Here is a 27615-nt window from a genome sequence, read left to right as displayed (position 1 = left end):
TTGTAAAGGAGTTTGAGACTGTAGCAGAGAGGTCAAAGGACTTTGAAATCAAAGTACAGGGCTGATACAGATGCAAACAGAGAAGACGCAGTACTTGCCTAATACGCACAAAGCATGGTTGGGATCTTCAGCAGCAATAAATTCATAAATAGAACAGTAATCTTCCCATGTAGTGTAACTGACTTTTAGATTACATATGGTATATCACAAAATGTCAATGCTATTTCCACAGTTGTCCAGTACTATTATTTTACAGAATAAGAATATAAATCTCTACATATTCAGCAGAAATACTTTTTAAAAAAGTGTTTTAGTCCGTGGCTGTTAGAATCTAAGGCTTTGACTGAGAGTCTACTGTTTGCTCTAAGGGACAAGGGAAGAAAAAGGAAGGCTTGGCTCACAACAAGGAGAATTCAGCTTGGAAATTAAGTTTCTTTCTTTCTTTCTTTCTTTCTTTCTTTCTTTCTTTTTGAGACAGTCTCATTATGTAGTTCTGGCTTGCCTGAAACTCTCTAAATAGACCAGGCTGACCTCAAACTAACAGAAATGCCCGCTTCTGCCTCCCAAGCACTGGGATTAAAGGTATGTGCACCCATGCCTGGTTAAATTGCTAAGCTTTTTTTTTCTTAATTGTGAGCATACTGCAAAGCTAGGAGGGACTGGTCACTCTTTTCAAACTCTTTCCTTACCGCAGAAGCTACGAACCTTAACTTCATCCAAACCAAACGTCATAATTTTACATAAGGCTCTGAATATAAGGTTTTAATAAAGCATTCCTCTACATGCTGACATCCAATTATGCCAGCACCATTTGTTGAAGATGCTTTCTGTTCTCTACTGTATATGTATATATGTCAGCATGGTAGCCTTTTTACCACTGTTTATTCTCGTCCATGAGCATCTCTTTCGACGTGGGAACACAGCTAAGACAGCCATTGGTAACAGAGGCGGGGTCATTGCTGAGATAAACCTGACTATGTGGCCATTGGGACTGTTTCATGCCTGAAATGGGGAAGACTTGCAGCTTAGGTTTAGAAAACGCCTTGAATTCTGCAAACAGAATTTACCATTCAGAAAGGATCTTGGAAGACAAGAATGTTGAAAGAAATGTGGGTAATGGAGGCTAAGCTCAGGAGATTTCAGAGGTGAGCAATGACTCAATAAGGAATTGGAGAAGAGACATTCATTTGATTTTGGGGTGTGTGTGTAAAGAATATGGGTTCATCCTACCTATGCGCTTAGCACTTGAGGGGCTGGCTGGTCCTGAGCCCATTCTCGGGTGGACAAAATTCTCTAGTCGAGGAGAGCAGGACAAAGCATGGAGCAGAGCCATGACGCCCCGGGACCTGCCCTCTCCGGCCACACCGCCTGAGGTCTCAGTCCGTCCCCGCCCCTACCGATACTTCCGGACCGGGCGGGCCCTGCGGTAGAGGCAGTTTTGCTGGAGAGATGGCGCTGCTGGGTCCTGCGCTCTTCGCTCGGGTGTCCCGCCTACCCCGCGACCCCGGTCCTCTGAGGGTAAGGCAGGGCGGGGTGGGTGAGGGCCAGGTTCGTTTCCACAAGGCGAAGGGTTCCGGGCTCAAGAAAGTGGGAAGAGCGGGGTTCCCGGGAGCAGGGAGATGGAAAGAACGTGGGTGCCCCAGGACAGGGAAGTGGGGAAAGCCAGGGTTCCCGGGCGCAGGCAGATGAAACAGGGAGTGCAGGGAGGTGAGAGATGCCAGGCAAGGAAAACTGTGCGGGGACAGGGGGTTCCAGGACGTGGGAGCGATGTAAGGAGAGAGGAGAGGGCTCCAGGGACGCAGCGAAGGGAAAGGAGAGAAGCCCGGGTCCCCGGACACAGGGAGATGAGGGGGTGTAGAAACAAAAACCAAACAAACAGACAAAAAGAGACAGGAACCTCCCATAAAGGAACTTTGATTTGTAACTAAGCGGGGAATGGGACAGAGGTAGGCTGCGTGATCTCTGGATTGTCCAGTGTTAGGATGGAAAATCGGAGGTGATTTTGGAAGGAGTCCTTTGACCTTTTACCCAGTTTTAGCATAGGCAAGCCTTTAGTGAAAGCTAGCCTGAAGGGCCGAACTGTCAGTGCAGTGGGTAGGGAAGAGAGTAGGTTAGCAAGTTGGTTTCCTTGCTGAAAAAGCTTCCCCTGAGCAGTGTTAGCCTTTCACAAGCCCCCACCACCACCACCACATCCCCACGCCAGTGCCTTGTTTTTGTGGGTTGTGACAGGAATAACTTCATTTGTATCATGAATTTCACAAAGCAAATGCACATAAAAGATGAAATAAACAAAAGTCAAAACCTTGTGGAAGTTGGTTCTCACCGTCTACCATCGGATCCCAGGATCTGCTTGTCAGGTTTAGGCCCTTCTCCCCCAAATAAACCAGCACAGTGTAGTACAACAATTTGAAAAATTCAAAACTTAAGCCACGTTTAGATTCACTTTCTAGCCATGTGGAATCCACATCTGTTTCTCTCAAGCTTATATTGTTTCGCTTGTCAACGTTTTCCCACCAAGTCTGCAAGGCAAATAAAATAAAAGTGAAGAAACTGGGGAGGAAAAGAACATGGAAGAAAAAAAAAACAGTATTTCAAGACAATTCTTGCCTCTAACTTGGTTAAAAATCAAGCTAAAAAGCAGAATTTCCTTATCCAAGTAGAAAAGTCAGGCCGCAGCTTGTTAACCTCATACTCGCTTTGAGAGCAACAGACTGACCTGTAGTGTTGGCTTTAGAAAACTGTGGGGTGGTGTGAAAGACCAGAGTACTGGGGGCAGCGAGGTGGGAAAGACCGGGAGTCCCGGGGTGCAGAGAAGCAAAGAGGGAAAATGGGGGGTCAGACGCAGGACGGAAGGGACCCCTAAAGAGAAGGTGGGAAAGGCCGGGAGTCCCGGGGTGCAGAGAAGCAAGGAGGGAGAATAGGGGTCAGACTCAGGCGGGGAGACGCTCCAAAAGTGAAGGCGGGAAAGGCCGGGAGTCCCAGGGGAGAAGCAAGGAGGGAGAAGGGCGGTTAGAAGCAGGTCAGAAGGGGCTCCAAAAGTGAAGGAGCGAGTAGGTGTGGTTGGTTTCTTCAACTCGGGGAACCTTCTGGAAAGTGGTCTGTGTGCTGCTAGCGTTGTGTTTAAAGACAACACAGTCTTGTAAAGACCAACAGAACTCCAGCGTTCCTTTCCCGAGAGAACTGATCTTTTTGTCCCCTCAGCGATGTTAGGATTGCAGCACCCGGAGTCACAGACCAGAAGCCCAGCAAATGGGAGGCAGAATCAGTGAGTTCGAGGCCAGGCTGGTTCACACAATGAGAGACAGCTAGTGCTGCAGAAAAAAAACCCTGTGTCAAAACAAAACAAAACAAACAAGCAAGCAAACAAACAACTCCTCCCCCAAGATTCTGAGTTAGTAGAGGAGCCTGTCTCCTTGACACAGAAGGCTGAAGTTTGAATCCTGTGGGAAAGGAATGACAACATCTGTGGATTGGGAGCTGCCAAGAAACATCATGTTTTTGAGAGTAAAAATGATATTATAGTTCAAACCTTTTGTGTAGAGAAATGTTTCCATAGCCACAAGCACTATCTGTGAACACTATTTTAGATTGAACCTTGACCTACGTGGGCCTCAATTCAATCCGATAAATAGCTTGGCCTAGAGCTGTGTCTTTGAGATTAAAAAAGAAAAAAATGACCTTGCTCTTAGGTTTTGTTTCATTCTCCAGAGAAAACTTTAATTTAATCATTTGGTTACCATGAAATGTAATTGTTGGGCTCTTTTCAGAGAGACTCCCTGATTGAAAGGCAAGCATGCATTCAGTATGGAAATAGATTCATTTGTGTTTATGGAGCGATGGTTGGTAACTCATGATCAGGCATTGAAATACCTGTGGTACAAAGAGAGTGGGTGTAACAAAGAACTGGAATCAGAAGGCAGTGCTGTTGTGTCTTGTAGTACAGTTAAATTTCCTCAGTGAAAGTGTAAAAATTGTTCGTGTTTGTAGACTCCTGCTCATTGGTGCTTACTGCATGACCTTTAGGTTTCGTCTCACAGAGTGAACGCGGATGGAGCATGTAACCCGAGTGATTGTGCACAGCACAGGGCCTGGTGCAGAGTGAACACGGATGGAGCATGTAACCCGAGTGATTGTGCACAGCACAGGGCCTGGCACAGAGTGAACACGGAGGAGCATGTAACCCGAGTGATTGTGCACAGCACAGGGCCTGGCACAGAGTGAACACGGGAGGAGCATGTAACCCGAGTGATTGTGCACAGCACAGGGCCTGGTGCAGAGTGAACACGGATGGAGCATGTAACCCGAGTGATTGTGCACAGCACAGGGCCTGGCACAGAGTGAACACAGATGGAGCATGTAACCCGAGTGATTGTGCACAGCACAGGGCCTGGTGCAGAGTGAACACGGATGGAGCATGTAACCCGAGTGATTGTGCACAGCACAGGGCCTGGCACAGAGTGAACACGGATGGAGCATGTAACCCGAGTGATTGTGCACAGCATGTAGTCAAGTTGGAAAACTTATCATGTGGTTCCCACCAAACCTGTGTGAGAAGTGATAGTGAGTTACCTGCAGCTCCAACAGACTGAAAAACAGGTGTATTACAATGCGTGGATGAACAAAACTACACTCAGGCAGAGACCTGGAGGGGAGGGACCTGGAACTGGCTTTTGAATCAGAGGTCAGATTGTTTCAGGGCAGTGATTTCAACATAGGGCTGGAGAGGTGGCTCGGGGTGGAGAGTGCTTGCTCTTTCTCTGAGGACTGAAGTGTGTTTTCCCAGCACTCACACTGGGTAGTCAGAACCACCTGTAAATACAGCTCCAGGGGACCTGACACCCACTTCTGTCTTTGATGGGAACCTGTCCTATCTCAGTTACTATTCTACTGCTGTGAAGAGGCACCATGACCAAGCCAACTCATAAAAGAAAGCATTTAATTGGGGGCTTGCTTACAGTTTTAGAGGTTAATCCATTATTATCATGGCAGGGAGCATGGTGGCACACATGGCAGGCACGGTGCTGGAGAGTTGGATGAGAATTCCTCATCTGGGCCCACAGCCAGAGAGAGAGAGAGAGAGAGAGAGAGAGAGAGAGAGAGAGAACTTGTCATTGGCTTTTGAAACCACACTTACTCTGACAAAGGCCACACCTCCTAATCCTTATAATCCTTTCAAATAGTTAGTGATGACTAAGCTTTCAAATACATGAGCCTGTAGGGGCCATTCCTATCCAAACCTCCATAGCACCTGTACAAGTTTGTACGTGTTGTCTGAGGTTTCTGTCCTGCCCGGTTCCCGCAGTCGTTAAATCCCAAAGAAATCACACAGAGGTCTACATAGTTATAAACTGATTGGCCTATTATCTCAGGCTTTTCTTATTAACTAATTCTTATAACTTACATTAGCCCATTATTCTTGTCTGTGTTAGCCACGGGCTCGGTACCTTTTTCGGCAAGGCAGTCACATCTTGCTTCCGCTGCGGCTGGGTAACGACTCCAGACTGAGACTTCCTTATTCTCCAAATTCTCATTGCCCCACCCCTATTTCCTGCATCCCACCTATACTTCCTGCCTGACTACTGGCCAATCAGTGTTTATTTAAAATATAATCGACAGGGTGGAGAGCCTTGTCCTACAGCATGTACATATAGACACACATAAATTAAAAAGCATAAGATAATTTCATCCTGAAGAATAGTAGGTATCAACAAGGGGAAGGTCTTTGACCATTCCTGCAAGTTCAAATGATCTGATGCAGTGCAGTTTGTGCCGCAGGATGTGGAAAGAGGTACGTGAGGGTCCTGATCTTGGTCTAACGACATCTTGGTAAGATCCAGTCCATGTTAGAGCTCGGTGTCCTTGATGTTGGGGAGCTTCAACAGAAATGCTGTCTCTTTCTTCCATTCTGAAGAAGACAACCCCCCAAATATCACTGTCTTTTGTTTATTAATTTTAAATGCTTATTTATCCTTAGTTCATGTGTATGAATGTCTTAACTTCACGTACGTCTGTACTCCAGATGCATTCCTGGTGCCTACAGAGGCCAGAAGAGGCCATTGGTTTCACTATGACTGGAGGTACTGATGGTTCCAGTCATCTATCAGGTGCTGGGAACTAAACCCAGGCCTTCCATGTCTGTTTATGCTGAACCATCTCTCCAGCCCTTATGTTTAATAGTTTTGGGGGCTGGCTTTTGTTGTGCAGTCCAAAGTAGCCTCAGATTCCTAGAGATTCTCCTAACACTTTGAGAGTGCTAGGTTTATAGTCACCTGCATCTCGCATCTGCGAGTATCTTTTGAGTTTAGGGTTTTTTTCTAAGATCTGTTATGCCTGCTGACTAGGCTTCCCGAATCAGGCATACTTACCACCTCGGGATGGGGTTCCAATGCTACCCAATGGGTCAGCGAGGTCCCAAGAGGAGGTAGGTCATAGTCCCAAGAGGAGGTAGGTCATAGAAGTTTCTGTTTAATGATTATCTTCACAGTTTACCAGACAAATAAAGCAGCCCTGCAGAAACTGCGTGCCTAAGAGCAGAAGGGAGTTTCTAAACAGCCCCAAAATGCCTTAATGTTCTAGGCAAGAGAGTAGCCTATGGGTGGGTTCAGAATGGAGGAGATTGGTGTAGCGTGAAGAGGTAGCTGTAGGTACCGGGCAACTGTGGCTTGGCTCCCTTAAAGGACTTTAGAGCTTCTCCCAAAGGCTGTGGGGGAGCGGTGGTGACAAAAGTGGAGGCCAATCATCAGCCTTGGCTAATCTTCCCAGAGGGGAGGTGATGCAACGCCAGAAAATGCGTGGCCGTGGATGTAGAGACTGGAAGTGGAATATGGTGTTCAGGAGGTTGACTGAGGGGCATAGGGAAGAGCTAGGGGCTGACGGGAAGGAAGGAAGATTGGGCTGCTCAGAGGGTGTCATCAGGTTACCGACGGAAGGAAACCGGAAGTAAGAGTAGTAGGGATGACCTGAAGGCGGCATTGGTAACAGTGCAGGATGGTGTTGTGTGGTAATGATGAAGCTCGGTTTTCTCCTAGGCCCCTGAGGTCATGCCAGCAAAGGAAACAGTCACTGTGAGGGTGTGGAGGGTGGAAAGAGTTAACTCTCACTCCTGAAAGTGAGCTGACCCTCTCCCCAACTCTAGTAGTTAAGTTACCTGTGTGGGGATGAGGCATTAGTTTCAAGGGAGGTGCCAGCACTCTGGGGCTGGGCTGGAACGATGGTAGGAAGAAATTCATGAAAGAAAGGGAGGCAGTGAACAGTCTTTTTATCTGGGGAGGGAGGGAGCTCAGCCCTTCTTTCCCTGAGAGTCAGTTTAAAGGGAGATAAGGCAGAGTGAGGGCCCAGAGGACTGACAGTGCTGTGTGAAACTGGTTCCTCTTCACTTTGTGTAGTTTGGGAAGCCATTGGAGCAGCCAAGGAGAAAAGGATTGTGGTCCTTTTCTGAGATCTCTGGAGAGCCACACTGAGAGGGCTGGGGTGAGCAGATGCTGGAGGCCGGAGACTGTAAAAAGACAACACAGAGACAGACACCAGCATCTGAACGACGGGGGATGTGAACAGTGGATGGAGGAGAGGCGGTGTGAACCCAGACTCGCTCCCCATTGCTGGGAGGTAGAACTGGTGCTGCCTTTTCCTTTCCACCTGACTTTGAGTCTCCCGTTGTAAACATTTGCTATGCCTTAGATATCCCCACCGCAGATCCACAGGCATGCTGGGAGCAGCCCTAACCCCCTTCTACCCGTCAATATCCTACCTCCATTCTATGCCATCCTGTAATATACACCAAGGTTTAATATACTGTATATATTTCTCTTAATTTGTTCATCCATTTCCCAAAAATTTAATCTCACCAAGGATAGAATAGTGCTTCTTTTCTTTTTTTGGCCACCACTATGTTGTCATTGCCTAGAATAATTTAGACCAGGGGTTCTGATTGTTGGTTCGATAATGAGAGTCATGTTACTCTTGGCTGAAGTAATAAGGAGTCAAGAACAGATGTCTCAAGGGAAGGCAGGAATGAAGACTCCCATGGAGCACTCTCCCTAATTCGTCTCTGATCATCTTCCTTTCATATGCAGCACTGGGAAACATCTTGGTCTGCATCTAACTGCAGACAGATAAGAGCTGTAATAACGGTAGAAGCACACCCCGCTGTACGGAGTAATGACTTTCCGCAGGACTTTGGTTCATTGCTATGAGATGTGTCATTACTCAGAAATGAAATTTCTGTTTTGCTCCTGGCAACTGCATGATTTCAGCCTAGCCTTTGGAGCCTGGAGTCCAGCAACGCATTTTCTTGTATGTCCAGGCTAGTTGCTGTGGCAACAAGATGTGAGCTCCCCAGAAGCTCAGCCTCCTGGCAATCTATTATAAGTGACAGAATGGTTAGGGATGTTCAGGTGATACACTCAGTTACAGAGTGTTCTTCACCTAGCCTGTGAAGAGCTGGGGGCCGCAGAGTTTGGGCCATTTAGTTCCTTACATTTGTAGGGTCATGGTTGGCATTCGGGATGCTGGGGCAGTTCTTACTCTCTAAGAACCTTGCTTTCTACACTGGAACATGCAGACGAGCGGCCCCTCCTGTTAAGAACCGTAGGTGCTTTACTGAAAAGGTTGTCTGGACACTAAAAGGACATGTGGCTGGCACAGACAAGCATGTTCTAGCAACCGGACAAAAATTGCAAGCATCGGTGGAAGTATCATTATACGCAGACAATACAGGGAGTGATTTGGAAGCATAAAGATACACATTTTCACATCTTTTGAAATATATGGTTGGCCAGTTTTACCAAACAGATGTTCTATGACAGTGAGCAATCTGTACAAACTCCTACTTCGGTGTGAATCTAAGTAAGAGTAAATTGTCTCTAAAAATACTCACCTGACACAAACCAGCAGACTCTCAGCCCCTGCCCCTCTCCCTGAAAGAACCATGGCAGAAGTTCATTGTCTACCATGTAACTCATAGCCAAGTGGTAAAGGTAGAGTACTTCAAATAAGGTGGTGTCTTCACGAACTGTTTCTGTGTTCCTTGTTTTAGCATGGTTTTCAGCTCAGACCTTTCTGTGTTGTGTGCTTGCACACATAATTCAATTGTTAGATAATTGAATGAAATACCATCTAACGAGTGTGTGGAATACTCAAGCAGTATTACCCTGTGTCCTTGTTAGTTAGTCTGTGTCTGATAGTTGACTACAATGAGTAGTTTCTCATGGATTGGTCCAGAAACTTTTGGGTTTGTGTCAACACATAGGAAGATAGCCTCTTCTGAGAAATACAGTGGAGATTCTGTATCGCTGTCTTTGTGCCCTTCTCTTAATACAGGACACTTCACCCTGTTGGTATTCAACAGGCATTGCTGAGCAATTGGACAAACTTTGGCGTTTGCCTTCAGCTGTGTGTGCATCCTTCTTTCAGTGGGTAGGAGGTCCGTGCTTTATGAATGGCTGTCAGTGGGTAGGAGATCCATGCTTTATGAATGGCTTTGGCTATTTTGAGCCTGTTGTAGTTCCATATCAATTTTAAGAAAGTCTCATCAACTTTTGTAGAAAGTAAAATAGGATATAATTTGTTTTCAATGCTGGCAATAGAACTCCAGGCCTTGAGCATGCTAGGCAAATGCTCTATCACTGAACTACACCTTTTGCTCCTTCATGCTTGTCTTTGAACAGAATGCCCTTTCACTATCTACCTAATAAGTGGGTAAATTTTTGAAAGTCGAGTAACTCCTTCTAAGAGTATTACATGTAACATTGTGATCCATGTTGCCAAATTGCTCTCCAGAGAAGCAGCCACCAGAGGGAAAATGTTGACACTTTCACCTGGTTTTGACTGGCGATCCTACTAAGTTGAAAAGAGTAGTTCAGGTTATAGAAAAGGTAGAGCAAAGGCTAGGCGGTAAAAGTTCTCGGAAAGCTTTAGGAACGCTGCAGCAATAGTAAGTATGGATTTTATTGTTGAAGCTGGTATGAAATAGCTTTAGAAAAGCAAGCTGTGGTCCCCCTACTATGTGACTGGCTTCAAAGACCTGAGTACAGACCCCAGAACCCATGTAAAACTGGGTCAGGTAGTCCATACAATCTCAGTGTTGGGGAGGCTGAGGTGGGAGGACTCCTGGGACATGCTGGCCATCCAGTCTAGCCCAAGCAACAATTTACAGGTCAATGACGGGTCCTGTTCCAAAGAACATGGTTGACAACAACTGAGGAACGATACTAAGAGAGGATCTCTGGCATGCACGTGTGCACTCTCTCTCGAATTCACACACATACACACACACACACACACAGAGACAGAGGCATTGAAGTGTGTTGTTTTGTCTTTCTGATTCTGGATGTGTCCATGCTTGTAAGGTATGCAGTTTGATTGTGGAAACTTGATCAACATCCGTGATGTTGGCGGTGAACTAGCTGAGAAAATAATTAAATATTGAGCCGTTCAGTTTCACAACTTCCCTGTGAAAATCTATTGCTTGATGAATTTTACAGATTTGAAACTGAGTTTTTCTGAAGTAATCTAACATGTTTAAATATAATTTTTAAAAGATATTTTACATCGACTGCCAGAAGCTTATTTGTGGTGCAAGGAGCAAAACAACACCAATAATGTCCTCTACAAAAATCTCAAATTTTTCTCACTTCTTTTTGTATTGATGCTAAGGTTTTGTTTAGACAAGGGATCATCTCTCAAATGCCTCAGAGCCCTGAAGGCCCTGTAAATGAAAATGGCCACCCGCTGAAAGGGACACACTTAGCCTGTAAGACTGGAGTCTGGACAGACAGCAGAACTTACCACAGGTGGGCGTGGATCAGGGTTGTACCTACTCATGTCGTCTTTGTATGACTTCTGAGTTCTACGTGAATTCATCTTGATATTGACTCAGTTTTGAGACTTGATGATAGCTTCATTTGGCCTAAGATTACCAACACATGTATATTTTAGTTAACTTACCTACTCATGTCATCTTTGTATGACTTCTGAGTTCTACGTCAATTCATCTTGATGTTGACTCAAGTTTTGAGACTTGATGATAGCTTCATTTGGCCTAATATTACCAACACGTGTATATTTTAGTTAACCTACTTACTTTAGGCTAGCAAAACTCATTGAACAATTTAGGTATGAATCTCATCTATGGTTTTTAATTCCTTAGGGAAAGGACAAAGACAATACTTTTTCAGAACTGCCGTTCGAGGATATGTGTGATCACCCCTGGTGCACACACTGGGTGTGATATAGGAGGCTGATGAATATGGCAGTGCGAGTTGAGCACCGATCTCCCTAAGACAGATTTAGAGCTCAAACTAATAAGTTGTCATTTCCAAAATATGAAGACTTTAGGAAGTTTTTAAAAATTCTCTATCTTTGGATCTACAAGGAAACCAATGCTAATAAGAAAAGTATTATTTGTAAGTAAAGAAGGAAAAAACCCCTCAATTCTAAATAAATCACATGTAGAAAAATTACAATGCAAGTTTGAAGATCATTCAAGGCCTATTTATGTCTCATCCACTTTTCACAATTCCGAAGGAAGTGGCAGATGCAGGTTTGAGGTCTTAGAGGCACGGTCACACCATGGTCCTTTGAGACCCAGTCCCTTGTGAGTCTCAGTAGACAACTTGTGACAGGTTTGAGGTCTTAGAGGCACGGTCACGCCATGGTCCTGTGAGACCCAGTCCCTTGTGAGTCTCGATAGACAACTTGTGATTAGGCCAAGAGGTGGCCGACTTCATGCCCACACACTTGCTGTCAGTCATCAGAGGATGGTGTCAATTACAATAGCAAGTCAGTGTTTTCCCTCGCAGTGGTAGGAAAGGAATTCCTAAGATTATTATCAATCAGGTCTCATGAATTTACTAAGACTTGTAATTATGCTTCATTAACACAGTAGGATGGCTATGATCGATCAAAACCCTTTTACCTTTGTATGCTTCCTTTGCCAGTTACAAGGCCGATAAAATGCTTCTAAATATATTTTAGATGCTTTTATAAACGTAATAAATTATCCTTCACAAAGCTTAACATTTCCTCTACAAATTAATCCCCAAACAAATAAAGATTCACGGTAGAGCCTTGCGAACACTGCAGTGCATTTTCTCATTATTTCCAGATAGTGACAAATTTGCCAGCCCACTTGTGCCAATTTCCTGATTCGTCATCTTAATGGGGTTGTTGCGGAGGTGGATGGAAATTTTAAGCAAATGTGCCGTTTATGGAGAAAAAGATAACTGCAGGTTGCTTGGATTGTTCTGTCACAGCAAAAGGATCAGAGGGGGGAAAGCAAGTGCTGTCAATATGATGATATTGACATAATCTTCAATTATGATGAAGATGAGACATCACCAGATTTGTAGACGACGTTAGGTGATGATTTTCCCTGATTATGAAATAAGATCATGTTTGCTCAGTAGATTTTGGAAAAGAAAAGTTATTCATAACCCCATCCCTTAGTGATAATAACCAAGTACAGGGGTACTCTGAAGCCAGATATGTCTTGGGTTTGAGTCGTCTTCACTTCTTATTTTATTTATTATAGACATTACTTTTTATCTAAGTTTTATTTATACGTTATGTGACTGTATGCCATGTATTAGGGGTGCTCATACAGAGATGGTTGCTTGGAGTTGGAGTTACAGGCGGTTATGGGCCGAATGATGTTGAATGATGGAACTGAACTTAGGTTCTTTGGGAGTACAGTAAATGAACTTAACTACTGAGTAATCTCTCCAGCTTCCTTACTATTATTTTAGAAAGTAGATCATTTGGCCTTTTAGAGTATTAATCTCTTAATCTGCAAAATGAGCATGACAGCAGAATCTTCACTGTAGCTGTTGTCTATAGAATCTACACTGTAGCTATTGTCTGCAGGCGGCTACACTGTAGCTGTTGTCTACAGAATCTACACGGTAGCTGTTGTCTACAGGCAGCATGGACAGGTGGCACATAGTTCCTACTTACAGAATCTACACTGTAGCTATTGTCTGCAGGCGGCTACACTATAGCTGTTGTCTACAGAATCTACATGGTAGCTGTTGTCTACAGGCGGCTACACTGTGGCTGTTGTCTGTGTCCCAACCATATTTTTATGGAGACCAGGTGGCTTCAGACTTGCTATGTATTTGAAGATCTCCCTGAAATTTTTATCCTTAAGCCTCCACCTCAGTGGTACCACAAGTGTGCACTATCAAACCCAGTGTTTTGTAAAGTGCTGGGCATTGAATCCAGGGTTTTACACAAACAAGGCAGTACTCTGACAACGGAGCTACCTACATCCTCACCCCCAACACTGATTCTTATTTGTAATTAAGAAAATCATAAATATTGATACAATATATATTAATATAATAGTATATCGACTTAATACCACATCATAAGTGCTGTCTTGTATAAATTCAGTTGAACAACCTTATTTTAGTCTGCTCAGAACTCCGAATTATTTCTTTGGGGGTAAATTTGTAGATACCATGGGTCAACTGGTTACAGCTATGCATCATGCAGAAAAACTCTAGCAGGCAATGATAGATCTAGAATTTTGATCTTGCCAGCAAGGCCTATCTGATGGGGAAATGTCACATCCCTTCCTGATGTATTAGTGAATCTTAAGAGAAACTTAGAAGAAAGCTAGAGGAGTATGCCAGGGTGTTATAGGAGCAGGCTCCAGAGCCTGCCAGCCTGTGTTTGAATTTGGTCCTGCAACTTTGTCAATGTTCATAATCTCTGTGAGTCTTTGCTAGGCAATGGGGTAAAAGTAATACCTATTTCAAGTCTGGTGATTACGTGGTTTGTTATCTAATTGTAAACCATAGTAACTACTAAATGAAACTTGATTTTTCTGTATGTGTTTATTTTTATTTTCTGTTTATTAATGTTTTGCCTGCATGTATGTCTGTGTGAGGGTGTCAGAAACCATGGAATTAGAGTTACCGACAGGTGTAAGATGAGAATTAAACCCAGGTCCTTTGGAAGAGAAACCAGTGCTCTTAACCACTCTAGTCAAACTTAAAGTTTGTTTTTATAATTACAATGTGTGAGAATAGCAGTACTTTTCACAAGTATTTGATATTTAAACTGTGAAATATAAAACTAAGCAAAAGAAATATGTTTAATTTAATTTGAATTATTTATTTACTTCCTTTTAAATATAGCTGAAGTAGGAATTTGAAAATAACCATCTTCAGTAATTCAAAGACAGAATGTGGCTTGCATTTAAATTCTTTTCTTTTGGTTAATGGATTGTTCTTGAACTTGTGATCCTCCTTCCTCAACCTCCTGAATAGCCATGTTTACAGGTGTGTGCTGTTTACCTGGATCTTTTTGTTTTTCAAGAGAGGGTTTTTCTGTGTAGCCCTGGCTGTTCTGGAACTCAGAGATCAGCCTGCCTCTGTCTCTCAAGTGCTGGGATTACAGGTGTGCACCACCCCTGCCTGGCAAGCTGTATGACTTTTATACTTGAATGTAAACATCACATCTGCAAAGATAATGCCACCATTTTCTCCAGAGCACTATGCACTGTCTACTGCAACTTCCTTTCTCTAAGTTCTACTGTGTTTATTTTACTAACGAGGACTAACAATGTTCCATGAAAATGCTTTTGTCGGTCTCATTTTATGAATGAGGAAACGGAGACAAAAGGAAGTTTAAAAACTTGCTTATGGTTATATGACTATGGAGTAATTTCTTTTATGTGTTCTTTCTGCCCTAGATTCCATGATTTTTAAATCACCTCATTATAGTACTTAATAATTGTATTCACTTAGTATATTTTATTCAGAAAAATTGTTTAAATGCATTAATGATGGATAGTTAGAAGATTTCATCTCTTTTGTAAATATACAGGTATCAACTCATTTTTTTCTTTTAGTTTTTCAGTTATGGAACAAAAACACTGTATCAAAGCATTGATGCTCCCCAGTCTAAATTCTTCCAGCCCCGTTTAAAGCCCATGCTACCACCTAATACTTTTCAAGGAAAAGTGGCTTTCATTACCGGAGGAGGCACTGGCCTTGGCAAGGCAATGACAACTTTTCTGTCCAGCCTGGGTGCCCAGTGTGTGATAGCCAGCAGGTAAGTGTCACTTGAGGGTCTGTGAAGAAACCATCTGTGTCACAGTATCAAAAACAGTATTCCAGGGCTATTTGATTTCATCTTATATAAAACATTCTGTAGATTGATTGAAAACATCTTCCTGGAAAGATCTAGTTGCAATTTGAGATGTAAAAATAGTAACCACTGGGAAACTGCTGTTGCTTGCCGTTTTCGTTTTCTGAATATGAAGGTGAAGTTCAAAAGGGCCACATTGAGGTGGTTTTGATTTCTGTTGGGTTTCTTATCTTTCTTACTAATTCAGTTGGAGGTTAACGATATGCCAAAACAATGGATGCAACCCTAAGGGTTGCTTTAAAGTGGACAAGAATTTCAAAATGCATATTATGGTGAACATAAAACCACACAGGGACAAGTTCTTATGTAGGTATAGCCTGGTGCCATCTTTCTATGGACTCTTTGCTTAACTAGGCAAGGATGTGTTTCCTTTGTTTAAGTTGTAGAATATTGCTATGTGAAGGTGTGTTTCATCTGTTTATGCTGCTTTTGTTAACAATGTGAAGATGTGTTTCATTTATTTATGCTGCATTTGTTAACAATGTAAAGATGTGTTACATTTTTTTTTATGCTGTCTCTGGTAACAATGTAAAGATGTGTTACATTTGTTTATGCTACATTTGTTTAATTATGTAAATATGTGTTATGCTTTCATCTTGCCTGCCTAAGGTGTGTGATTGATCTGAATGGCCAATAGCTAGGCAGAGAAAGGATAGGTGGAGCTGGCAGGTAGAGAAATCTAGACTTGAGAGAAAAAGGAGAGAATGAGGGAGAAAGAGAGGGACATGCCCTGGGCCAGAAGCCAGGAAGTCGACAGCCAGCCAGCCCTGGACACAGCAGGAAAGTAAGATATACATACAGAGAAGGAAAGAAAGAAAGAGAGAAAGAAAGAAAGAAAGAAAGGAAGGAAGGAAGGAAGGAAGGAAGAAGAAAGGAAGGTTAAAAGCCCTGAGGCAAAATGTACATGAAGAGAATGAAGAGAAACAGGTTAAGTTATAAGAGCTAGCAAGAAACCAGCCTAAGCCAGGCTGAGCACTCATAACTAGTAGTAAGTCTCCATGTCATGATTTGGGAGCTGGTTGGTGGCCCAAAAGAAAAAGTCTAGTATACCATCTTACTATGAAATCTGGACCTTTAAGAACTTTGCCCAAGTAGTCACCTAAGTGACTGTTAGTATTTCATTGACAGATGTAAATCAGCTAGAACATCCATTATGTTCTTAAGGTAATAGTTTTGAGAGTTTAAAAATACCTCTTTAACTTTAATGCTAAACAGTTCACATTCATGGTTTGTGTTTTGTGTTTCTTTCAAGGATATAAGATTGAACACAGGGTTATCCAAACTCATAAAATTAATCTGAAACCTGTGTGGACTATAACAGCGATAAAGTTCTTTGGTTAAAGAATGAACATAATGATTCTAATCGAGGAAACAATTTAAATGGATAAGTAAGCAGGTGTGACTGCACACGCTTTAACCCTAGCCCAAGGGAAGTCGAGGCAGGAGGATGAGGAATTCAAGGCCACTGTCTGAAGTGTAGAGAATTGGAGACTGGTCTGGACTTCCTGAGTTCCTGTTTCCAAACCAAACCAAACCAAACCAAACCAAAACCCTCCACATAATTTGAAATATAAACATGCTAAAGTTAGAACTAATTCTGTGAATTAGTTTCAGATATATGAAAATTATTTCAACTTAGTTTTAAAAATGAAATCAACTTGATTTTTCTGTAAGTACAATTTTCACACTTTAACAGAAATGCTTTTCTTTAATCTGCCACTTCTCTGTGTTCCTTATCTTAGGAACTTAAAAAGGAAAGTATAATATGAGAGCTTTTTAGAACTCATGAGATGTTTCCTGTGTTTATTTCTAGGAATCTTGATGTTTTGAAAGCTACTGCGGAAGAGATTTCTTCTCAGACTGGGAATAAGGTAGATGGAAAAGCAGCTCTTTAAATCTGATGTGCAGATGATGATGTTTACATGGTTTCTTTGAAGTTCTGGTTTAGGAAGCCTGGAAATGTCTGAGTTCTTTCTTCTGCTCGCATTCATTGTGCAGGTGCACGCAATCCGCTGTGATGTACGGGATCCTGAGGTGGTGCGCAACACCGTGCTGGAGCTGATCCAAGTGGCAGGGCTTCCTGATGTAAGCATCATGGGACTGAAGCTTTTCATAGCCCCTGAGAACACCATCAGGACACACAGAGGGAACGAGCTGTTGATGTCAGTGAGAGCCAGGGTGGGAAATGCTGGCTGGGCTTAAAGCAGAGCAAAGGCTAAGTGGACTGCTCTCCCTTCGCCCTACGGGACTACCTAGAGAACACATTTGTAATTGTAGAACAAGCTTGATTTCAATTTATTTAATGAGATTATACAATAACAAGAGTAGAGTCGTAGCCGATTAATTGGGTTTGCTTTTCCTAATAATGATCCGTGTCTCTCAGTGGAGGAGATTGGCACAGAATGGGGAAGTCATGAGGAATTCCACATTTCTGCTATCTAGACCTTAGAGGTGATGACTACTTTGCTGTTACTTGATTAGAGAAAAGCTATTTCCTCCCATCGTCTCAAAGAGAACACTTTTCTCTGATAAAAGCTACTTCAGAGAGCCCTGTAGTCCTGAAGTACTGCAGAGCCCAGCAGACTGCTCCCTGGGAGAGAGGGAGTGACCACCAGTTGAAGAAGTCCACTACCAAATATTAGAGGACAGTGTAACTTAAAAGGCTTCTGGGGATTTCATATGTGGGTGGAGGTTGGGATAGGAATTTCCTCTCCATGTAGCCCATGCCAGCCTGAACTTCCAGTGTATCACAGGCTGGCTTGTCATTTTCTCAGTCCTCTCGTCTCATCTTTCCTGATGCTGTCATTACCAATCTGTACCAACACAGCCACCTCCAAGACCTCCTATGATTAATGAAGTAAAGTATAGTGACATTGGACACACTCTTCCCTATATCCATTGTCTCTAGAGTCTATGCTAACTTAAAGATAGGACTCAGGGATTCTGAGATTAGGAAATTACAGGTCGATTCTACAGACTCAAGAAACATAAAACCAAGTGAATCTCATGGGATTGCTTCGTTGCTGACTGGGACATTCAGATATACTTTCTGATGCTTTGCTGTAGTCAGGGGCTGCTTGTTCATTTCCCTGCTGCCCAGACCCGAAATAATCTCACAGAAACTGTATTAATTAAAACACTGCTCAGCCTATTAGATCAAAATTCTTATTTATTAACTCTTACATCTTAAATTAACCCATTCCTATTATTTTGTATTTTACCATGAGGCTCGTGGTTTACTGGTAAGGTTCCAGGGCAGGCATCTTTCTCCTTCGGCAGCTACATGGCTTCTCTTTGACTCTGCCTTCTTTTCTCCTCCATCTCTGCTTGGAATTCCCACCTTGCTCTATTCTGTGCTGCCGTAGGCCCAAAGCAGCTTCTTTATTAACTAATGGTAATAAAACACATTCACAGCATACAGAGGGGAATCCGACTTCACTTTGGCTTTATTTATTTTAGGTGGTGATAAACAACGCAGCAGGGAACTTTATTTCTCCCACTGAAAGACTGTCCCCTAATGCTTGGAAGGCCATAACTGACATTGTTCTCAACGGTACAGCCTATGTGACTCTAGAGATTGGGAAGCAGCTCATTAAAGCACAGAAAGGTATGTCTGTCTATTCCTCCTGTGTTCATTGCGCGCATTCCCAGCCGAGTCTGGGCTGAGCCCTGCATCCCTCCACATGTAAACAGACAGCCTGAACTTGCACACCTCACGGTTGCTGTGATCCACGTTTACCAGAGGTTGAGGTGTAAGTCATAGTGAATGCAGGTTTCAAGGGATCTAGAAACTCTGAGACAGGGGTGACAGCTTCTTCCTGTAGCCCGTGATTAGATCCAGAAATAAGATGCATTTGAGATTGTTTTTCAGAAATGTACCAACAGAGAAAGAGGACGAAGACTCAGGATCATCCCTGGATAGAGGCCTGGTGGAGGGGAAGGGCAGATGTATTTAGAGACCAACAGAGAGTTGGATGTGGACAGAGAAGGGGAGAGAGGAGACAGGAAGGAGTTGTGGGGAAGAGGCTTGACGTGTAACTGGGAAGGCTAGGTGTCTTGTGAAGAACAAGGGAATGCCACTGGCTCTGTGGTGGGCTGGGAGGTTTGGCGTACGGGAAGATGCTGTGGGTGGTAAGGCAGGCGAAGTCTCGAAACTGCCAGCAGCATGACTTACTAGAGGAAGGCTTTTGACTGGGCTGAATAGTTTTGATGAAGGTGACGTCTTTGAGACGGCAAACTCCGGAGAGACCTAGAACACTGCCAAGAGACTGGATTTAAATGGATGTTATTAGAACATTTTTGTCATAACTGTGAACCAAATCCTTTATTAAAATTTATAACTATATAGAAAGAAAATGTGTAATGCCTGTATATATAAACAAACACAAACACGGGGCGGGGGAGGAAATCCCTAGAGCTAGACGGGTGTTTTGTTTACTAGATTCTCACCACGACTTTATGTAGCAGGCCTTGGGAGGTGCACCCTCTGAAGCAGAGGTGTACAGCATTGTGTCTCTGAATAATTTGGGGTCAGAACTTGAAGCTTGGGGCTTTTTTTTCTCAGAGTAGGTAGAGCACACGACCAAGGCCCAGGGCTGTCGGTGTGTGTGTGGAGGAGGATGAGAATGTTATACCTGACCTTTGTCCCCTCTCTGGTTCAGAAACTTTTGTCTGTGAGGTTCAATTTCTTCTCCCTAGTGTGGGTAATTCACAACCTGGCTTGAGCAGGGATGATCATAGAAACAGAACAGTGAACAGGATTATAGAAAGGCACAGCTTTTTAGAAGATGCTAATAATCTCCATCCTTTCCCCAGCAGCCAGCCCAACCCTCACTCCCCATTTCCATTGTAGCAAAGTGGACGAGATTTGGATGAGGACTTTTGGGACCCTGTCATTTTATTTACTGATTTATTTTTTCCCCTGAGAGATAGACTGGGGAGGAAAGACGGGGCTGTGGATTGACTCTGCATGCCTGCTCTTTCTTTTTGTCTCCCCTGTCTTGTTGGCTATGTGGGTTTCTTTTCTCTCTACTTCCCGATCTCCTCCTTCTGTAGGTTCTCCATGTTTGGTTCTCTCTGTTTCTTTCTGTTTCCACGATCACGTTCTTTCTCTGCTTCATGATCTTTTATCTCTTCCCTTGTTCATCTTCGGGATCCTTGGTTTTCTGACTGACTCACTCCTCATTATTGTCTTTCATTTTAACGCAGACTCCTGTCTATTTTTACCCATCACACTGGATTAAAATTCTATGGGCTTCATTATAAATGTATTAGGTAAGACTTTTTAAAAGTTGGAAGCCCATTTCTATCCTTCCAAGACTCCTGTCAGTTGAGGCAGTGTCCTGACAGTTGGTGTTCTGGGCAGGAGAACTGTGGGTCTAACCTGGTACTGGATGAGCAGTTGAGACTCTCAAGAGCTCATGATCTCAAGCATAGCAATTTGGGTTAGCCTGGATGTTGCTTCATGGGGGAAGCAATGCATGTAATCCTCCACCAAAAATATGTAGGTAGTCCAACACCTAGAAAGACTACCTAGGGATGTCATGGGGTAGTTGTCTAACTGATGATGAAGGCACCAGCTTTGGGTGCACTGTGGCTTTCTAAGGGGCAGAGAGGGGCACAGCAGGTGGGTGAGGGTCAAGACCAGAGTAGCTGGAGTTGGCAGCACAGCTGCATTGTTGGTAACGTGATAGGGACTGATGTAGCTGCATTGTTGGTAATATGATAGGGACTGATGTAGCTGCATTGTTGGTAACGTGATAGGGACTGATGTAGCTGCATTGTTGGTAACGTGATAGGGACTGATGTAGCTGCATTGTTGGTAATATGATAGGGACTGATGTAGCTGCATTGTTGGTAACGTGATAGGGACTGATGTAGCTGCATTGTTGGTAATATGATAGGGACTGATGTAGCTGCATTGTTGGTAATATGATAGGGACTGATGTAGCTGCATTGTTGGTAACGTGATAGGGACTGATGTAGCTGCATTGTTGGTAACATGATAGGGACTGATGTAGCTGCATTGTTGGTAATGTGATAGGGACTGATGTAGCTACATTGTTGGTAACGTGATAGGGACTGATGTAGCTGCATTGTTGGTAACGTGATAGGGACTGATGTAGCTGCATTGTTGGTAATGTGATAGGGACTGCTGTAGCTGCATTGTTGGTAACGTGGTAGGGACTGATGTAGCTGCATTGTTGGTAACGTGATAGAGACTGATGTAGCTGCATTGTTGGTAATGTGCCCTTTCACTCCGCAGGAGCTGCATTTCTTGCTATCACTACCATCTATGCTGAGAGCGGATCAGGCTTCGTAGTGCCAAGTTCTTCAGCTAAATCAGGCGTGGAAGCCATGAATAAGTGAGCATTACTGTGTTAATTGTGTTGCTGAAAATAGATCAAAGTTCTCAGGTCTCCGTCAGGAGAAGGTAAAAGAGGCTGATTTGGAGCAACCGTGTTTGATCACATGACCCCGTGCCCCAGGACTGGTGTTACTGACCTGGACTCCAACGATGCTCTCGGACTACCTTAATAGGCACCCTGTAGTTTTATGAAGCTCACTGACTTTTATCTGTTGCAGTCACAGTGTCTTAAGGTCGTCATTATGTCACACACTGTAACGGCGTAAACGAATGCAGACAGATTGTAAAAATATATATACAGCTTTAATGGCGAAATAGACTTACAGAACCACCATTCCCGCTGGGAGCATGCTTGCCAAATTTATAGGCAAACATTAGCCTGAGGCGAACACGCCCCCCAAGGGGCGGGACTTATCCCTACAACACACATTCTCCTTTTATAAACCTCTCAGGAGGGAATGTTTTCCTGAGTTTTATACCAAAACCAGTTGCTCTTCTGAGCAATCAATATGCTGTTCTCACCGGCACTGCAAACTCCAAGACTGACCAGGCTTATCATTTTCACAGGGTCATGGTAAGAGGATGCAAATTTGCCATTATATACAACACGTTGAGGGGTTGTGTGTTGAAATTGGGTTTCTTTACACAGCCCCCTGTGCTGGAACTCACTCTCTAGACCAGGCTAGCATCACAGAAATCCACCTGCCTCCCGAGTGCTGAGAGTAAAGGGGTGCACCACCACGCCTGTCTACATAAAACATCTTAATGTGTTGCTCTTAGCTCCATTTTGGCTCCATTATGCTTCCTTGTCTGCTTTGGCCCATCCCCCTTCTTCCCTTCTGTCATCCCCTCCTTGTTTGCATGATTTGTATCTTTTAAGGGAACTTAAATCCTCCTTTTGCAACCATGTTAAGTACATATATGTACAAATGTACACACAAAAAGCATACCAGTGCCATCTATCAAATATGATCATGTTAAACAATAGACTGTCAAGTGTATTTCTAAACAGGCCACCACAAGGTCCCATGTTTGCTCTTGGGATTGTGTTTTGGTTTTAGGGCATTCAAGGTTTTGTTTGAGTCTTATTCCCTTTGAAGTTCAGTTTAACAGTTATGGTAAAGCCTAGTTAAACAAGGCTGTGTTAATCATTTAAACCTGTGTAGTCCATGTCTTCCTCAGGTGACAAACCTGTGCTGCCACCTGCAGACACTGTGATCCCAGTGCATGAGCTGGAAAGAAAAGCCACGGCCTTTGTAAACGTAAGCCGGGGCTGCAGACAGTGGTGAGAACGAGGAGCCCAAAGCTCTCATGCAAACCCAGCTGACTTTGAACTCATAGAAACCCATCTACTTGTGTCTCCCGAGTGCTGGGATTAAAGGCCTGTGTCACTATGCCTGGCATATTAGATCTCTTATTGTAATCTGCAGACGGTAGATGTTGCGACTAAGGGCATTGAGACGTTAAGTGTTAAGTTGTGTAGTAGAGGAGGTAAGGATGCAGTCATGGCTTAGACTCCCAGAGGCCGACAGATGACCAGCGTGACCCCGAGGAAAGGTTGTCTTTCTGGCTTCAGTTACCTGGCTATTTGTAATGTTCTTCCCTGTGGGTGTGCGATTCCTGGCAAGCGGTGAATGTGCAGTGTAGTCCTGGGTAGTCTTGTTTGAACACACAACACAGTAGTTTACAGTGTACTTTGTTTAACTTTTAGGAGTCTTGGTAAATATGGAATGCAATTTACTATTTCATCTTCTTTGATCTTTAGGTCTCTTGCAGCTGAGTGGAGTAGATATGGGATGCGATTCAATATAATTCAGCCGGGGCCTATAAAAACCAAAGTAAGTTTTATTTGACATATTATAACACTGTGATTGATTAAAAGAGTTAAACAGTGGTGGATGCATTCTGACTGCTGTGTGGGGACTTTCCAGAGATGCCTGGATCAGAATCTCTTGTAGGGAAGGAGTGAGTGGGACTGGAATGAATATATATATATATATATATATATATATATATATATATATACATATGTGTGTGTGTGTGTGTGTGTGTGTGTGTGTGTGTGTGTATAGGGGCTGATTTATTGGGAGCTCACCAAGGCCAGCTGGACTGTGACTGAAAAAGCATGGGATAAAACCGGACTCTCTGAACATGGCAGACAATGAGGGCTGATGAGAAGCCAAAGACAATGGCACTGGGTTTTGATCCTACTGCATGTACTGGCTTTGTGGGAGCCTAACCAGTCTGGATGTTCACCTTCCTAGACCTGGATGGAGGGGGGAGGACCTTGGACTTCCCACAGGGCAGTGAACCCTGACTGCTCTTCGGACTGGAGAGGGAGGGGGAGAGGAGGGGGAGTGAAATGGGAGGCTGGGAGGAGGCGGAAATTTTTTCAATAAAAAACTATAATATATAATAGTATTAATATTAACATATTATGTATAATGTTATATGTTAATATTAATACTATTATATATTACATATATACACATATATATGTCTAATAAAACTAATGGGAAAAATAACTGAAAGACAAAGCACACAGTTCTCATTGCCTCTGTTGCACACTATCCCAGAAGAACTAGAATCCTAAAGTCACAGAGGCCTCTCTGCTGCAGTCCAGTGACTAGGAGACTTCATCTGCTTCATGCACTTATTTGCCTTGTATTTCTTTATTATTTTTTAATTTTTGGATTTATTCAGTTTTATTTTATATGCAAGTGTCTGTGTGTGTCGGCCTGCACGTACATCTGTGTACCACTCACATGCTTGGTGCCACAGAGGTCAGAAGAGGGCAGAAAGTCCCTGGAACTGTAGTTAGGGGTGGCTGTGAACCACCCTGTAGGAGCTTAGATTGTACCGGGTCCTCTGTAGGAGCAACAAGGGCGCATATCTGCTGAGCCATCTCTTCGGTCCCTGCATTGAATTTTTTGGGTGCCCCCTCCCCCCCCCCCCCCGTATACAAAGGTATTGTGAGAGCGTTTGTGTCAGAGCGCTTCCCAAGAAGAGAAGCTTGGAGTGGAGACGTGGGGATAGGGGTTATACCCGACGTTAAAGAGAGAAAAAGCTGAAGCCCAGAACTTTGCTGGCGAGATATGATGGAATGTGGACTGCCTTAGCTGGTGCTGGTCTCTGTGGCTTTGCCTTGGGAGACCTGCAGGCTCACCGGGCCCCTCTAGGGGGAGCCCTCTCACCTGTGTTAGGAGAAAATCCATTGCATAGGAATAAGTCTGGAAGAGAAGGAACCATCATTTTTATGAGTCTGTGAACACCGAGCTCACCTTGCCGAGTTCCACACGTCAGGCACAGATAGAGACTCGCCAATGTAATTACTGCTTGCTTTTTCTCAGATGGAGTTGGGGTTAGTAGCTCTTATTTTACCTTTTCTAATAGAGAAGAAAGGAAGTTCTCTTTAAACATTTTATATTTGAATTACTTTTTTTTGAATTTACTCAACGAAATAACAATCCCACTGTCTCCACCGCACAGAGTAATCTCAAAGTTCTTTTGGGTGTATTGTTTGTTCATTTGAGTTTTTAAAAAATAACAAATTTATTTTATGTGTATTGGTGTGAAGGTGTCAGAACCCCTGGAACTGGAGTTACAGTTATGAGCTGCCATGTGGGTGCTGGGAATTGAACCTGGGTCGTCTGAAAGACCAGCCAGTGCTCTTAACTGCTGAGCCATCTCTCCAGGCCCTGCTCATTCGATTTTTAGGAATGACTTGCCGAGATAGGAGAAATGAAAAACTCACATAATTGCATTCTTGATAGATATTTTTCTTTTAAAGGGTACATTCAGGTAAAATGACCAATTTTGACAGACAGTAACTGTGGAAGACCTTGGTGACATTCCTTTTACAGAGTCTAAGGTGTGAATAATATGCTATAGTACAAGTTGTATTTTATATAAAATTGAGAAATTAAAGACATCTACACACACACACACACACACACACACACACACACAAACACACACTTGCAGACACACACTAAATAAATTTTTCTTTTTTTTATTGCCAAGGGTGCCTTTAGCCGTTTGGACCCAACCGGGAGATTTGAGAAAGAAATGATTGAAAGAGTTCCCTGTGGTCGGCTGGGGACTGTGGAGGAACTTGCAAATCTAGCCACTTTCCTGTGCAGTGATTATGCTTCTTGGATTAATGGGGCGGTAAGCATTGGTGCGTGTCTTTACTTTTGGGGGTGTGTCAGGAGCCCTATTTTGGAATCAGACATAATAATGCTAAATATAAATATGATTTAAAAATATTTAGTTAGCTGTAAATCAGATAAAATATTTATGCGTTATTCATCTTAAACATTCCTTCCTTGATATATTAATTTTATTAAGTTCAAGTTTCCTCGGTGGATATTGTTTAAAGATGATGTTTAAATTAGGTCAAATTTTGTGGACAGAGCATTCTAACCATAACAAATAGATTGAGATTATACCTCAGATCTTTTCATTTGAAATTTGAGCTTTGATTGAAGCCACCCAAGAGACTTCATTAATTTAGGGTTTGAGGGTGGATGATTGCTGAGAGAGTTCTCAAAAGGCGTGAAAGGGTTTGTGGTATCTCTTTCAGGTCATTAGATTTGATGGTGGAGAGGAAGTATTCCTGTCAGGTGAATTCAACTCTCTCAAGAAGGTAATGCCTTTGGTTCATACATGACTACAAGCCAGGATACTGGGCTTTACATTGTGTGTAGAGCCGATAAAATTGACATCTTTCCCTCCCTCAGGTCACCAAGGAGGAGTGGGACGTAATTGAAGGGCTCATCAGAAAGACAAAAGGCTCCTAGGATGGTTTCGTCTTCACCTGGGACAAGAGGGACACGAAGACGAGGCAGACGGACCACTTGTTTTCAGGGTTCATAGATGTTTGCTTAGATGATTTCTGTAGCTGACCTCTGAGCTGCACCTGAGCCCTCATGGACGGTTGGACAGGCATCGAGTGCACGCGATGTGCCAGATCTGGGGCGGTCACTGTGTACCGAAGGATAAAATGGGCAGGGTAGCTTTTCTTTAAAACAAAATGATAGAAACAAAAAGGAGTAAAGATTTCTTTTCTAAAATTATTCTTGTGTCAGTGAGATGGCTCTGTAGGTAAAGGCACTTGCTGCTAAGCCTGATGATCTGGGTTCAATCTCAAGTACCAACATGGTAGGAGAGCACCAGCTCCCCAGAATTACCAACTGACAGCTACTTGTGAACTGAGCATTCCTGAGCACGTGCGCATGTGTGCACACGCATGCACACACACGCATGTGCACGCGCACACACAATGCAAAATCATCTTTCACAGCTTCATCCATATGCATGAATGGTTTTGTTATATTCAACCTCTCCCATTATTCTCTCCCATGGAACCTTTTCTTTCTACCTGTCCACTCGTAATTTCAGGGTTGTTTCCATTGGCGTGGGTGGGAGATTATTTCCTTGAACAAGGGGATGTCCGTATACCTGAGGAATTTGACCTCTTCTCCCCAGTGACCACTAATTGCATGAACAGGCTGAGCTTTCTTATAGAACCCAGGATCGCCAGCCCTTGGATGGTACCACCCCCTAGGGGCTGGGCCTTCACCACATTAGCCACTAATTGGGAAAATGCCTTACAGCTGGATCTCATAGGGGCATCATTTCCTATCAGCTGAGGCTCCTTCCTCTCAGATGATTTTAGCTTGTGTCAAGTTGACTCAAATCCAGCCACTTCATGCACTCCCTCATCTGCCATACGGTAGGGAAAGATGCCCTCCCCCTCTGCCCTTCCCCTGTAGCAGGTGAAAGAGCTGGACCCTGGATCAAAAGGGTTGGAGAACTAGCCCAAGAGCGGGGACCCTGCACCCCTTCAGCGCAGCAGACTAGAGCTAACCTTGTTGTGTGTGTGGGAGGGGCACAGGTGAGTCCTCCTGAGGGCATGAGAATAGGGGAGTTCACCACCATTCCCCCCACTCCGTATGCACCCCTACAGTAATCAGGAGACAGGGTCCTTCACCTTTCTTGATCAAGACAACGGAGCAGGCCCTGGCAGTGTGAGTGTGGGTGAGGGCCTGAGAGCAGGTGAACTGGTCCAGTTCCTTGCGACAAGCAGTGTT

General features: G+C 43.6%; 1 protein-coding gene across 2 annotated transcripts; it reads left to right on the top strand.

Annotated features, from left to right (window-relative positions):
- Nucleotides 1-1403: 1403 nt before the first annotated feature.
- On the top strand, nucleotides 1404-26598 carry Decr1 (2,4-dienoyl-CoA reductase 1). Of its 2 annotated transcripts, none has more exons than XR_005974749.1 (10): nucleotides 1404-1518; nucleotides 14855-15057; nucleotides 16967-17024; nucleotides 17152-17238; nucleotides 18613-18760; nucleotides 21419-21518; nucleotides 23286-23358; nucleotides 25544-25700; nucleotides 26106-26168; nucleotides 26263-26342. XR_005974749.1 is itself a non-coding variant. In XM_041657357.1 (10 exons), the coding sequence occupies exons 1-10, from the start codon at nucleotides 1450-1452 to the stop codon at nucleotides 26320-26322; spliced, it is 1008 nt and encodes a 335-aa protein (XP_041513291.1). In that variant the 5' UTR covers nucleotides 1404-1449; the 3' UTR covers nucleotides 26323-26598. The 2 variants fall into 2 exon arrangements, 1 of the variants encoding a protein (XP_041513291.1); XM_041657357.1 differs by having other exon boundaries at nucleotides 25544-25690; nucleotides 26263-26598.
- The last annotated feature ends 1017 nt before the right edge of the window (nucleotides 26599-27615 follow it).

Source organism: Microtus oregoni, unplaced genomic scaffold (genome assembly GCF_018167655.1).
Source record: "Microtus oregoni isolate MIOR12 unplaced genomic scaffold, Mior012 000008F_ref0000371, whole genome shotgun sequence".
NCBI lineage: Eukaryota > Metazoa > Chordata > Mammalia > Rodentia > Cricetidae > Microtus > Microtus oregoni.
This window is presented reverse-complemented; position numbering and strand designations above follow the sequence as displayed.

What these genes read in the sequence shown, in the direction of transcription:
- Decr1 (XM_041657357.1), top strand. Translation starts at nt 1,450, where the DNA reads ATGGCGCTGCTGGGTCCTGCGCTCTTCGCTCGGGTGTCCCGCCTACCC. An exon ending in GCTCATTAAAGCACAGAAAG is followed by an intron (nt 18,761 to 21,418) that starts GTATGTCTGTCT and finishes TTCACTCCGCAG; the next exon opens with GAGCTGCATTTCTTGCTATC. An exon ending in CGGGGCCTATAAAAACCAAA is followed by an intron (nt 23,359 to 25,543) that starts GTAAGTTTTATT and finishes TTTATTGCCAAG; the next exon opens with GGTGCCTTTAGCCGTTTGGA.